Source organism: Petromyzon marinus, chromosome 52, assembly GCF_048934315.1.
Source record: "Petromyzon marinus isolate PM22_M1 ecotype Great Lakes invasive population chromosome 52, UKy_Petmar_22M1.pri1.0, whole genome shotgun sequence".
NCBI classification, from domain to species: Eukaryota; Metazoa; Chordata; class Hyperoartia; order Petromyzontiformes; family Petromyzontidae; genus Petromyzon; species Petromyzon marinus.
The window spans coordinates 10,258,693-10,273,656 of NC_133718.1; the positions used below are offsets into that span (position 1 = coordinate 10,258,693).

At 47.0% G+C, this 14,964-nt stretch overlaps 1 protein-coding gene across 2 annotated transcripts; it reads right to left on the reverse strand.

Annotated features, from left to right (window-relative positions):
- Positions 1-4,458: 4,458 nt before the first annotated feature.
- On the reverse strand, positions 4,459-7,280 carry LOC142931338 (survival motor neuron protein-like). 2 transcript variants are annotated; one of them, XM_076075231.1, is made up of 2 exons: positions 7,051-7,280; positions 4,459-5,674 (listed from the first exon to the last, which is right to left on the reverse strand). In XM_076075231.1, the coding sequence occupies exons 1-2, from the start codon at positions 7,066-7,068 to the stop codon at positions 5,306-5,308; spliced, it is 387 nt and encodes a 128-aa protein (XP_075931346.1). In that variant the 5' UTR covers positions 7,069-7,280; the 3' UTR covers positions 4,459-5,305. The 2 variants fall into 2 exon arrangements, with proteins under 2 accessions (XP_075931346.1, XP_075931347.1); XM_076075232.1 differs by having other exon boundaries at positions 4,459-5,581; positions 7,051-7,279.
- Positions 7,281-14,964: the final 7,684 nt, after the last annotated feature.

The window sequence follows — 14,964 nt, forward strand, 5'->3', positions numbered from 1 at the left end:
TCACGAGAATGAGAAGCTGATTCGTGCCGCAGCCGTCAACGTCAGCACCTCCACCAATGTCACGGACACTCCCAACGCCGCGAACGCCAACACCAACAACGCCATCACCACGATGCCAACACCGCCGCCACTAATGGCATTGCCAAGACGAATAAACTTTCATTTTTATGGCTCAGAAACCTCTTTCATTCAACTATTTCATTTTAAAAGTTAAAAAGCCCGAATTAAAACATCACACACAAAGGCAAAAGACAAAGAACCCCCGCATAGCCTTCACAGACTGTTTGGACAAGGGCTGTTAGCAAGAACGTAAAACCTACACGACCGCTCCTCACACAAAGACAAAGATCCCCCGTTTTGCCTTAACAGACTGTAGGGGCAAGTGCTGTTAGCGAGCACCTATGAAGGCCGAAATGGTACACGAGTGGGTGGGTGGCCAGCACCACGCCCGACTGCCTTTGTCTCCCCAGTGGCGATGTTTACACCGCACCAGGTACTCATTTGAGGCTGAGTCGACCTAGGGGAGGCCCGGGACCGGTTCAGATAATCGTCACTGGTGTTGGCCGTGAGAGGGAATCGAACCCGGGTCGCCAGGTTCATAGCGCAGCGCGCTAACCGCTACACTATTGCTCCCCACACATGGACACACACATGGACACACACACATGGACACACACACACACACAAGTGGCTGACTTACTAATGCAGGGGTCGGGAACCTATGGCTCGCGAGCCAGATGTGGCTCTTTTGATGATTGCATATGGCTCGCAGATAAAACAAAATATTCTCACTTGTTTTAATCCATCCATCGATTTTTGACTGCGCATGTCCTGTTCAGGGCTGCAGGAGCAATTGTCCATTATTTTAATTGGATGATACTGGCCTACGTTTGCCGTTGCTGGGTAAAACAGGTAAACGCCCCCTTTTGAATCAGTCTGAGACTGCGTCTGCTCGGTCATTAGCTCAAAGCTAACCCTTCGACGAAGAAGATGGCGAAAAGAAAAAAAGACGACGAGTATCGTACATTTCAGGACGAATGGACCGAAGAATTCGCCTTTGTGGAGAGAGCGGGTTCTGCGGTGTGTCTAATTTGCAATGACAAAATTACATCGTTGAAACGGTCGAATGTAAAGCGGCATTTCGACACGCGCCACGCTACCTTTGCATCAAAATACCCTGCGGGAGACAGCAGAAAGAAAGCGTGCCAAGAGCTTCTGAGCAGGGTGCAAACTAGCCAGCAGCAACTCCGCGTATGGACCCGGCAAGGTGACTATAATTCGGCTAGCTTTGCTGGTTCTTTAGCAATAGTGAGGAACGGAAAACCATTCACAGATGGCGAGTATGCTAAAACGTTCATGCTGGATGTAGCCAATGAACTTTTTGATGATCTTCCGAACAAAGACAAGATAATCAAACGGATACAAGACATGCCTCTGTCGGCAAGAACTGTTCATGATCGTACCATCGTGATGGCAAACAAAGTGGAGGAAACGCAAGTGAAGGACATAAATGCAGCGCCGTTCTTTTCTCTGGCTTTGGATTAGTCAACAGACGTGAGCCATTTGTCGCAGTTCAGCGTGATTGCAAGATATGCTGTTGGTGACACACTGCGCGAAGAAAGTCTTGCTGTTCTGCCATTAAAAGGGTCCACAAGAGGTGAGGATTTATTCAAGTCTTTCATGGAGTTTGCTCAAGAAAAAAGTCTACCTATGGATAAACTTCTCTCAGTGTGTACTGATGGTGCTCCGTGTATGGTGGGGAAAAACAAAGGATTTGTGGCGCTTCTCCGTGAACATGAAAATAGACCCATCCTAAGTTTCCATTGCATTATACACCAGGAGGCACTTTGTGCTCAGATGTGTGACAGGCAGTTTGGCGAAGTGATGTCGCTGGTCATTCGTGTGATCAACTTTATTGTTGCCCGAGCCTTAAATGATCGCCAGTTTAAAACACTGCTGGATGAAGTTGTAAATAACTATCCTGGTCTGCTTTTGCACAGCAATGTGCGTTGGTTGTCAAGAGGGAAGGTGCTTAGCCGTTTTGCGGCTTGCCTGAACGAAATCCGGACTTTCCTTGAAATGAAAGGCGTCGGGCATCCTGAGCTAGCCGACACCGAGTGGCTCCTCAAGTTTTACTATCTCGTAGATCTGACTGAACATCTGAACCAGCTCAACGTGAAAATGCAAGGCATTGGAAATACAGTGTTATCCCTTCAACAAGCTGCATTTGCTTTTGAAAACAAGCTGGAGCTTTTCATCACGGATCTTGAAACAGGTCGTTTACTACATTTTGAAAAACTGAGCCAATTTAAAGATGCATGCACAGCAAGTGAGCCCATTCAAAACCTTGATCTCCACCAGCTAGCTGGCTGCACATCTAGTCTCCTACAGTCCTTCAAAGCACGCTTTGGAGAATTTCGTGAGCACACTCGTCTTTTTAAGTTCATCACCCATCCAAACGAGTGTTCACTGAACACAGCCGACCTGAATTACATCCCTGGTGTCTCCGTCAGAGATTTTGAAGCAGAAGTGGCTGACCTGAAGGCCTCAGACATGTGGGTGAATAAGTTCAAGTCACTGAATGAAGATTTGGAAAGAATCACACGACAGAAAGCGGAGTTGGCGAGCAAGCACATGTGGACAGAAATGAAAAAACTCCAACCCGAAGACCAGCTGATTCTCAAAACTTGGAACGCGCTTCCTGTCACATACCACACACTGCAGCGTGTGAGTATTGCTGTATTGACCATGTTTGGATCTACGTATGCATGTGAGCAGTCATTCTCACATCTTAAAAACATCAAGTCCAACCTACGATCACGTTTAACGGATGAAAGCCTCAACGCTTGCATGAAGCTTAACCTCACCAAGTACCAACCCGACTACAAAGACATCAGCAAATCCATGCAGCACCAGAAGTCGCATTAATGGTGAGTGTTATAACAACATTATTTAAAAGAATAAATTCAGAGGCTTATTATACTGACATTTAGTTGAATTCACATTTAAAATATATTATATGGCTCTCACTGAAATAAATTTCCAAATTTTTTGCTTTCATGGCTCTCTTAGTCAAAAAGGTTCCCGACCCCTGTACTAATGGGTTCTGTTCCTGAAGACCCTTCATAAGTCGAATGGTTCGTAAGTCAAGACGCGATAATTAAGTGTATTTAAATGCACATACCTGTAAGTGTTATAAAATGTGTTATGGTTAAACAAAAAAGGGAAGCATTGTTTGGCAGAAAAATAACAATAATTGTACATTTGCCTGTAACACTGTAAAAAATATACTGTATGGGGAATACAGCTCAAAATAAAGTTACGTGAAAATAAATTAATCCGATTTGTTTTCGTTACCTTGAGTCTAGTCACGTGGTAACACTGTGGTGGTATTGTGAGTAATGTATCACGTGGTAACACTGTGGGGGTATTGTGAGTAATGTATCACGTGGTAACACTGAGAGCCGCTTTAGGGGGTATTTGGCCTACTCTTTCACACGCTTTCCCCCACGATGTGCGACCTGCCGATCGATTAACCGCTCTAGTCGGCATGTAACAATCGCTTTTAATTCCTCGCCTAACAACACTCGCTCATTCGTATGACACACACGGCAACGCTCAAGTGTCCCAGCAGGCGAATGTGCTCACGTAAGGTGGAAAGCCAGGGAAGGGGGGAGGATGGGACAAGGGTGGCGACGGGTAGGCCCACGGTGGGACGCTCTGCTTCTGCTTGTGACCCTTCTTCCGTGCTCCGTGCCCACCCTTGGGTCTGCCTGGCATCTCGTAGTCGTCGGCGGAGGGGGCACTCTCCTGCGGCGTCGGCGCACACACGGGAACGCACATCGGAGAGACGCTTTCGCGCGATTCTGCATTCCTTAAATGACTACGGCTTAACCTCGTATAACGGACCATGCTCATGACGACAGCCCGTTTATTACGAGCATAGCTGCAGTGGCGTTAATTCTCATGTCGATTCGCATACTTCCACACAGCGTCCGGGTTACCTTAGCCACCCTACATATATAACGATCGTGCTCGCTGCCAAACATCCAATCATTGATGGGTTTTTCTTTTGTATTCTATGAATAATGTACACATGTACCTGCCTGTGTGTCATGTTTTAATTCAGCATTTGTTTAGGATGCCTGTTCAAATAAACCATTAGATATACACAGCGACACATTGACGCTGTCACGTGTTTCCTCAAGGTCCAGTTTAAGTTTTTCATTCCAGGTTCGCTAGTGGTTCGTTCTAAAGAGGAAATATCTGTATTTACATAACATTACATATGGGCCTTGAAACGACGCACTGCATTGTTGGCACAGCATGTACTTCCACAATGACAGAGATCCCCCGCATAGCCTTTAACAGACTGTTGGGGCAAATGCTGTTTGAGAGCATCTATTAATGCCGGCACGGCACGCGATGGAGATGGTTGGCCAGCACAATGCTTGGCTGCCCTTGTTTCCTCAAATGTGGATATTTACACACAGCACCAGGTGACTATTTAAGGCTGAGACAACCTAGGGGAGGCACAGGAAAAGATTAGATATGAGCCACTGTTATTGGTCGAACTCAAGTCGCCGGGTTCGGGGCATAGTGCACTCAACCACACCACCACTGTGCTTCCATTGGCACACGTAAAAGACAAAGATCTTCTTGAATTCTAAACCATGTGGCAGACGAGTCTGAAATCTGACTTAAAAATCGATCGAAATAGCCTTCATGAAACGGGTTTTCTTTACGTTTTTACTTCTCTTCAAATGCAATGCATTTGGTTCAACGCCGTTCCACAGCTTTAATTCCCCACGCAGAAAAAAATCTTCGTCTTGCCGATCAACCTACTCGTATTGTTACGCTGCAACAGAAGGGCACCTCCTCACCTCCACCCTCGGTAACACGGCTGAAAAAAACATCGGGCTGGGTCCACGTCCTGGCGAGAGCCACGTAGCTGCCAACGTTTAGGGGTTAGGCTGCTTTTCTTCACAAATGTATCAAAAACTTCCTTTCCACCGCAATGAATGATTTATGCTATAATTTACAGCACTTCATGAAACCCTCTTGAAAGATGAAGGTCTCACCATGCCGTATTGGGTCATGGAGGGGGGGAGTTGTTTGACCATACATCGCCATTTTGGTTTGTGCAAGATGGTCAATGTGGTCCCAGGACTGGTCTTGAAAAGTTACAAGTTTAAGCCTTGGGGAGGGGGGGGTCGGGTTTTTGCACCACTGGCTCAGAGTAAATGAACATTTGCCCCATTGCATGTTTTGAGCAGGAAAGGCAGCTCAACTCTCAACGAATCGATTAATCCGAATCCATCACAGCCCCGCCGCCCCGGCTCACCTTGCCGGCCCGGGACGCCGCGTCGGCGTCGCAGCTCGCGGCCGCGTCGCTCTCCCCGCCGGCGCGGGCGGCAGACTCCGCCGCTGGCGGCAGAAGATCGGCGAGCTTCAGCTCATCCTCGTTGCCGTAGCCCGTGAAGACCATGACGCACGTGCCGGCGCTGGCGTCCACCGACTTGATCGTGGCGTCGTAGACCACGCCGTCCTCGGACCAGGCAGCCTGGCACAGGTCGCCCGCCTCCAATGGCACGCGAGAGGTTGGCACAGAGACGGGCAACGATTCACCCCGTCTAGCCGACGCGTGCCAATGGAGCAAGCGCTGTTGGCACACCTACGAAGGACGGCATGGCGCAAGAAGGCGGCAATGCGGCCAGCACCACGCCTGGCTGCCTCGAGTCTCCACAAAGTAAACCGCTGTAGTCTGCGCTCCACCAACGGAAGAAAAGCAAAACTACATTAACTCTCTCCTGAAGAGCTCCCGTGGCTGGAAGACCTCGACATCGGCATTTAGCTGAGGAAAATTGCCATCCGCAGGACGGTGTATGCTTACGTACAATTTGTGTTCCTTGTTCTCAGTGTTGTCGCAGCGGGGAACACAGAAAGGGACCGTTTGGCTAACCATCAAACTTTTGGCTCGCACTTTCAGATGCGCTTCTGCGGCCATCTGGAACGCTCTTCCTTTCCGATATTAGGAAGCCACTGGAGCTACGCACTTTTACATCTAGACTGAAAACTAATTTCTTTAGAAGTGCTTTTTGTGTTCAGATTCTTGTACTTCCCCTGCACCTCTGACTAGCGCGGTTGGCTATGTACGGTGCGAAACGTCGTGAGAATTTTAGTGTTTTATTTTTTTTACTTTATTATTTCCCTTCTACGTGACTTTACCGAAAGAACCAAGAATATGGTGCGAAAGTAGTTCAACATACATACATGAGAATCTTTATTTAGACTGGAAGAATTCGATGAGCTATGAAGCTCATTTTCACAGATGGTCCAGAATGGGGAGGTCAGAAAGGTACAACAGCAAACAATACAAATGAAATGATAGGAGTGAAAAATAAAGAAAATGGTTAGCAAGTCACTAAATATAAACAAAGGAATTTATTAATTACAGGAATCCGATTTATCAAGCTTGGGCAAGGCAGCAAAAAACAACAAAACAGTCCCAGGCCACACCGAGATAACACCACACAGTAGTAGTATCTCAATAAAATGGCACATTAACACTGAGCTCGCATCTGGCTACAGCTCCAAATGGCTCACACGGTGGAGCCTAAACAGACTGAGAGTGGATTTCGACAGAAGCAACTCTCTCACGAAATCATGGGGGGTTTCTACGCAAAAGAAGAATTTGCTTATGATAATATGGCTTTCCCCTTTCTGGCAATAAAACAGAAAGGGGAAAACCCTATTATCATAATTTAATACTGGCAAAGGAGGTCTCATGAAATAATTTGCTTGTCGGGAGAAGCAAACCTCATGGACCTTCTCCCTGAGATTTCCCTGCAGCACAACAATGCCAAACACCAGAAGCGGTGGCCTGTGAAGAATATTGGGGAAAGGCCAATATAGGTTGGACAGCAGACACGACAAAGCGGATAACTATTAACATCACGCAGGTAATGGTCAAAGTTATAAATTACATTTGCAAATAAACGTGACAGCCACATCCAGAGCACCAGTAATCTTCTGCTTCAGGATATTTACCTTGTCGGAGGGCGACATGCTGCTCCTCTTGTGCCGTCTCCGTGTCTTCGCCCGCTTGTTCACGGACTTTGTCTCCCCGTAGGTCTTGGGGCTCTCGCAAGTGCGGTGCCATTTTTGAGCGCTGTCTGAAAGAACACGGTCGGTTAGTTGAGGTTGGTTGGGTTTCGTGTGGCCACGGCCATATACACTGACGAAGTCACGGGCCGTAGGTAACCCACCCCTGCTCTAAGACGTGTAGGACCGGGTGTCTAGACCTGCTTCTGTACATACACGTACTACTTTGGAACGGCTCGTACAGTGTTGCCAACTCAGCAATTTTGTTGCTCGATTTAGAGGCATTTTGGGGGGTTTACCAAGCGACCAAATTTGAGTGACTTTCTGGGATAATTTTGAGGATTTAGAAGCAATTCCCGCTGCGTATGAATGTACGCCATTACATGACATTTAAAATGGCTCATCGACTCAAAAAAGCACGCTCTTAGTAATCCTACGTCACTTTGCTATGGCACAGTGTCGAGTGCCATTTATTATAACTAGTCTAGGCATAATGCAGCCTTATTGAGTTAGCAACAATGCTGTCAAACCACTGTGTGTCCATTTTCCCCATTCATATTTGTGGCTGACATGTTTCCAACCTGCGCACGTATCACTGTGCACGTTCTCCGCCGCCTGGTGAGGAAGTTCGTTTAGACAAAAACAGTCAAATCAACTTGAGCAAGGCGCTTACCATCGAATGATAACACAGTACTCGAAGGTGTGCGCATGTTGAATTTCTTTCGCATCGTACGTAGCCAATCATGCTAATCGGAGGTGTGGGGGAAGGAGAACAAAAATGTAGCCGTAAAGAAATTAGTTTTGTAACCACTGGTGGTGAACGTGACACACGAAGTGTGTTATATTGTCGGGCTTTCCCGGGTATCCCTTGCAACAGGTGTGTTGTGTCTCAAGGTGTAAATATAACCATGTACACGCACACAGAGATACGAAGTGCACAAGTACACACAGACAAGCGATACAAAGACAAAGACCCCCCCCTTATAGCCTTAACAGACTGTTGGGGCAAGTGCTGTTAGTGAGCACCTATGAAGGCCGGCATAGCACACGAGCGGGTGGGTGGCCAGCACCACGCCCGGCCGCCTTTGTCTCCACAGTGGCGATGTTTACACACCGCGCCTGGTCCTCATTTGTGGCTGAGTCAACCTAGGGGAGGCCCAGGACCGGTTGAGCTCACATCCAAAGTCGGAGACACTCACCTTGAAGGACGTGACGGCTTTGTCATACGCCTTGATGAGTGCTGCGTTGTGCTAAATGTCAGAATCGTCACTCTACACAGGACACACAACCACCACCACCACCATCACCACCACGACCCTTTTGAGTCGACATCGACCGCACGCGGCACGCTCAGCACGTGCTACGCTCAACACGTGCCACACGCTCAGCACGTGCCACGCTCAGCACGTGCCACACGCTCAGCACGTGCCACGCTCAGCACGTGCCACACGCTCAGCACGTGCCACGCTCAGCACGCGGCACGTGCTGAACGTGCCACGTGCGGCGTGCGGCGCGTGCCACGCTCAGCACGCGGCACGCTCAGCACGCGGCACGCTCAGCACGTGGCACGCTCAGCATGCGGCACACGCTCGGCACGCGGCACACGCTCAGCACGTGCCACACGCTCAGCACGTGGCACGCTCAGCACGTGGCACGCTCAGCACGCGGCACGCTCAGCACGCGGCGAGACCCACGGCGTTCCCCGACACCCGGAGCGCTGTGCGAGAGAAGTGACGTCCGTCCACTGCAGTACCAGGGCGCGGCGCAGTGCGGCGCTTGTTTTGACCATACTTCACCACGCTGGTACCAGAGCGGGTCTGTGAATGCGGGCGAGTGAAGGCTCGAGTTCCGTACAGTGCTGACACACGCAATTTGCAGGTTAATTGAATGCAAGTACACCGTCGAAACTGATAGCAAGAGGAAATAATATACCGAGCCAGTGGTAGAAATTCTTCATTTCGAGGGCGGCGAGCGGTGACTCGCATATGACCACCGCTGTTGATTCGACACAAAGTAGTGCACTGTTGACTTCATTCACACCGCACTGTAGTGTCACTGTACAATGCACGTAAGCCCAACCGTGCACGCGCAGACAGCGCTGTACACGCGTACCGTGCGAACATATCGTCAACAACATAACGTCAATAACACAACAACATAACGTCAATAACACAACAACATAACGTCAATAACATAACGTCAATAACATAACGTCAATAACACAACATAACGTCAATAACATAACGTCAACAACATAACGTCAATAACATAACGTCAATAGCATAACGTCAACAACATAACGTCAATAACATAACGTCAACAACATAACGTCAATAGCATAACGTCAATAACACAACATAACGTCAATAACACAACAACATAACGTCAACAACATAACGTCAATAACATAACGTCAACAACATAACGTCAATAACATAACGTCAACAACATAACGTCAATAACATAACGTCAATAACATAACGTCAACAACATAACGTCAATAACAACGTCTTCATTCTGCTTCGCGGTGCACAGCATACAGAAGAAGTGTATCCGACAGCCACGACTCTACTGACGCCACCCACTCTCACCAACCCACACTGAGCAGGCGAGGTGAAGTATGGTCAAGTTAATAAACCCCACGGGGTGTGCAGAGGCCCTCGTATAGCAGTGGACGCGTGGAGCACAAAGAGGAGGGGGTATGGGAGAGGAGGAGGAGCGGGCGCGACTAGTCCATCACCTGCCCCTTCTGGTAGACGACATCTCCCCGCGACACGGCCATGGACGATGGCGCGAGCGAGCGAGCCCGCAAAGAGGCCCCCCAGGAGCTTTGAAACCTCGCAGGAGAAGCGCGCGACTGAAGGTGGTGGTGGTGGTTGTTGTTGGCGGCGGCGGTGGTGGTGAAGCCAAGCCGGCCGGTTCCCTTACGTAACGAACACAACAGCAGCAGCAAGGAGACACGCTGCTTTAGCTGGGTGTTGTTTATCCGAGCTTATCGAAGGCCGCCTCTCTCGCTGCCTCCTAGTGAAGGGAGCGCGCGCCCCATGTGCGCCCTGAACGCCGCCACCGCAAACCTGCGACTCGCCGCCGGCGGCCATCTTACGCAAGGGAAGCGTCGCCCGCCGCTGTGAATGGGAAAGCCGGCGATTGACGTCATCAACACGTCACCACTTCACCTCCCCCCTCACCACGCCGAAACGGAACACGGGGATTGGGCCAAAGAGGGAAACTCTTCCCTGTGTAAGATGGCCGACAGGAACGCGTACACCGCGGCAGCGCTATGGACCCCGCCCCCTTCTCCCCGTCTCCCACTCCCCCGCCATTATGCTCCCCGCTACCGCTATAGGCGCTGCGCGAGACGCCGCGTGATAAAAATGTTTTATGATTAATTAGGGCGCAACCTCGGTCTGTGACGTAACAAACATAATTGTTGGGGGCGGTGTCAGCTGACGTCACTGGCAGGTATCGAATTTCTAAGCGCGTCACATCCGCGCGTCACATCCGCGCGTCACATCCGGCGATGACGTTGCAATCATCACAGGCTAAATACACGTGACGCTCGCACGTGACGCTCACACTCCAACTGGCTCCTCGCTGGCAACACGCGTGGTCAAGATGTTGCTGCTGCATGGGGTCAAGGCGTTTGTCATGTTGACCTTGATTCACATTACCGGATTGGTCGATTATAAAGGAGACAGTGCCAAGTACCCGACCCCAACTCCATTGTGCACAAAGCCCTACATAGACCCGCTGCCATGCGTTGTGTCACGGCTGATGGGCATTGCGATAGTGATGATGGCTGTGATCCAGATATTCCTGTGGCGTCGTTGGAGCTGTAACCTATCCGACGCCGAGCGTTACAGCGCCATGCTGTGCGAGGACAACGTGAAGCTGCGTCAAAGAACAAGCACGGTGGAAGACGACAACGCCACCCTGAGGGTGAGGGAGGCGGCGACGCGTAAGGACAATGAGGCGTTGCGTCGAGAGATGCTGCTTCAGGAGAGGGCGATGGTGCTGCATCCACAGATGCTGCATGAGGAGAGCCGGCTCGTAGAGAAGGAGAATCAACGGCTGCGTCACGAGAACGAGAAGCTGATTCGCGCCGCAGCCGTCAACGTCAGCACCTCCACCAATGTCACCGACGATAACGACGTGACCGCCACCACCACCGCCACCATTTACACGACGCCAACACCGCCGCCACTATTGCCACCACCGAGACGAAAAAACTTACATTTCGATGACTCAGAAACCCCTTTCATAAAACGATTTAATTTTATAAGTTAAAGAAGCCCAAATAAAACGTCACACATAAAGGCCAAAGACAAAGAACCCCTGTATAGCGGTAACATACTGTTTGGAGAAGGGCTGTTAGTAAGGACGTATGACCTATACGACCGCTCATCACACACACACATGCACACACAAATGGATGCATACTCACGCAAGTGCCTGGCTTCCTAAAGGTTTCCGATCCTGAGGACCCTTTGTAAGTCGAGTGGTTCGTAAGTCGGGATGCAATAATGAACTGTATTTAAATGCACATACCCGTCAGTGTTATAAAATGTGTTATGGTTAAACAAATAAATTCGTTGAAAAATAGTGTTTTTTAAAACATCGGTTTTATTAACAATTTCGTTTAACTCACGGTCGAGAAGTGCATCAATGTCGCCTGAGACACGCGGCACCTGCTTTTTGTGATCACTGTTACGTTGCATTTATGGCTTTTATTTTGGTGATTTCGAAAACGTTTTATTGGTTTTGGCCATGTTTTCGTTTATTGTAGTACGGAGTTAAGACTGATGGCCTAAATCATAGTTGTCTTGTGGTTGTTATTTGACTTGCATCCCACTGGTATTTTTGCACACAGCGTTGGTGTACGGTGCTATTTCAGGAATATTCTGATGTTTTTTTCCTGGATTTTCTGTTTCCACAGTCACATAGTCACCTTAAAATGTTTTCTTGTTCATGTTTTTGTTTTTTGTTTGTTGCGGTTGCACCTGATTCAAGAGCCGAATGGCTCACAGGGCTATACCAAATAAATGGAACTATGAACTATGTGTGAGCCGATTCCACAGTTTAGGGACCGCGGCGTTTTTTGCCTACACAATTATATATATAATAAGGCGTCCATACAAAATGTAAATTGCCTTAAAGTAGCGAATTAATTGATGCCAATTTTTATACTGGCATGCATTGTCACCGGATCTGAGTACGTGTGCAAAATGTGGAATTGATTGGACAACGGGAAGTGGACCAAATTTTGATTACAAGATTTGACCACGACAAACAGAGGAATCAAGTTAATTAAAACCGTTGAAAAAGGGACGAATTGTTAAGCTTCTAAATAATTATTGTACATTTGCATGTAACACTCTAAAAATAATTCCTGCATAGTAAATGCAACTTAAAATAAAGTAACATATAAAGAAATAAATCCGTTTTGTTTTCGTTACCTTGAGTCCTGATGCTGGCTTGGTTGTGTAGGCGAATTTAATGGTTAATTAAAAGATAGTGACGCAAGCGAGTGTGGTGAAGGGCACCTTTCAGGAAACTTTTCTTGAAATCTTTCTGGAGAGATTGGTCGGGTTGGCTCTGGCTCTCTTTCAACATTCATGAAAAACCTATCAAGGGAAACTTGGACAGAGGCCATATTATTTTGTTCATATATCTTTAAATACAGTGGAAACTCAACCCATCACTGCCAACTCTAGAGACATTGGTGAATCTATATAAGTTAAAGCTTTCGTGACTGCAGTAATTCATATTATTAGCTCTTTCGGTAAAGTCACGTTGAAGGAAAACAATAATATATATAAAACAATAAAAATTCTCACGACGTTTCGACCATAACGCAAACGGTCATCATCAGGTGTGAAAAACCAACGGCAAGAAACATTTGGCGTGTTGCATTTATTTATTTTTAAACGGTGCATTTATTCATTTATTTAATCAATAGTTCACGCTTACGGTGGCTTTCAGACAGCATGCATTAATTTTTCGTCTCCCCCCTCCTCTTTTCAGAACATAGATGGACTCGTCCTTCTAAACAAACTGTCAAATCGCTATCCGTGGCGCTAACGTTTTTTTAAATAAATACAAACACCGTTTGAAAATAAATAAATGCAAACCGCCACTTCTTTCAAATGTTTCTTGCCGTTGGTTTTCACACCTGATGATGACCGTTTGCGTTATGGTCGAAACGTCGTGAGAATTTTTATTGTTTTATATATTTTTTATTGTTTTATTGTTTCCCTTCAACGTGACTTTACCGAAAGAGCTAAGAATATGAATCAGAATCAGAAAGGGTTTTATTCGCCATGAAAGTTCACACCGACACGGAATTTACTTTGGCAGGATGGTGCATACATTCAACATATAGGAATCTAAAATCTTAAATAAGTTTTAAACAAGTCTTACTGTAATAATAAGGGTTAAAAGTCTAACTAACACCAAGGGGCTGAAGTATATAAAATTGAATAAATATCGAATATAAAATAGCTTTAAGATATAATTTAAAAATAAAAAATACAAATAGGTTAACATAGTTAATATCGGAAAGGTGTCATTATGTAGATAAAATGTAGAATCTACATGAGTTAGGATTTTGAACCTCAAAAATAGTCAAGCCAGCTTCAAAATACCGGAAATCTTTTTCTCAGTGACGTCAGCTTAATCTGTAAACTCTTCTGCCTCCAGTTACATGAGATCCTCATTGGTCCTATCTTGTGAATGAACTTTATCGGCCTCAATCTCCTGCTCAATTTGCTTTCCCAATCCAACGATTTTTGTCAATGACTGTGGACATTGTTTCCTCAACCCCCCTGAAATAATTCACATATTGAGAGCAAAGCTTTTTCCAAACACCATTCATGTTTGTCTGCTGCACCTCATTCCAAGGCCCTGGAATGAGGGGACTGCCCGCATACAACAACAGCAGCCACTATAAATTGGCCAGGCAGGTGCTTTCTTTTGGTGGGCAGAGTGATGGCAATGCCACAACTCTTCGTGGCAACCCTGTAGGTTCAGCCACCCGTGCACTTGCTTTGGTCAGGAGGTACAGATACAGGAAGTGAGACATATCGACAGAGACACACAGACACGGACACGGAGCTGCCAGGCGCGGTTCGTCCCCCCTAGGCACGTTGGGGCGCTGCCCCAACCAACTAGCTGGAGAAGATTAAATTATTTCTCAAATAAAAAAAATACTTTTATATGAATCTATTTATTTTGATTTATAGCTTTCGTGACTGCAGTAATTCATATTCTTAGCTCTTTCGGTAAAGTAACGTTGAAGGGAAACAATAAAATAAATATATATTTTGAGTTGTACGCCTTTTGGCGTCTTCTGGTCCAACACCAATGGAGACTAGGCTCTAAGAAAAGCTGTCTCGGGTGTGGACCAATCAAATTCAAGGACAGTGCATATTATTATCAGAGTTGTCTTTTTTGTTTGCATTCTGACTGCTTGTGTTGTGTTTTTTGCAAACATGATGCCTTGAATAAAGGTGTCAGTTTTTGTGCCAGTTAAAAGGGTAAAACCTATTCCTAAAATAAATATTGTTTTATATATTTTATTGTTTCCCTTCAACGTGACGTTACCGAAAGAGCTAAGAATATAAATCGTCTCGTGTTTAAAAATATGATTGTTTCAACGTGAATTGCTTAAGGAAGGTAACATTTTAAGTTCGCATTTGAAACCGCTGCATAGCCACAGTGTGATTTGTGCCTCGGGGAGGTCTCGGGGCGGCTGTGAAGGCGTCCGAGTGAGAGGTTTCCCACTTCAGTCGTTGCCATTCGCTTCTAATTTCAGCCACTGCTTTTGACACCCATTCAGGGCGGTGAATAAGACGCACGTGG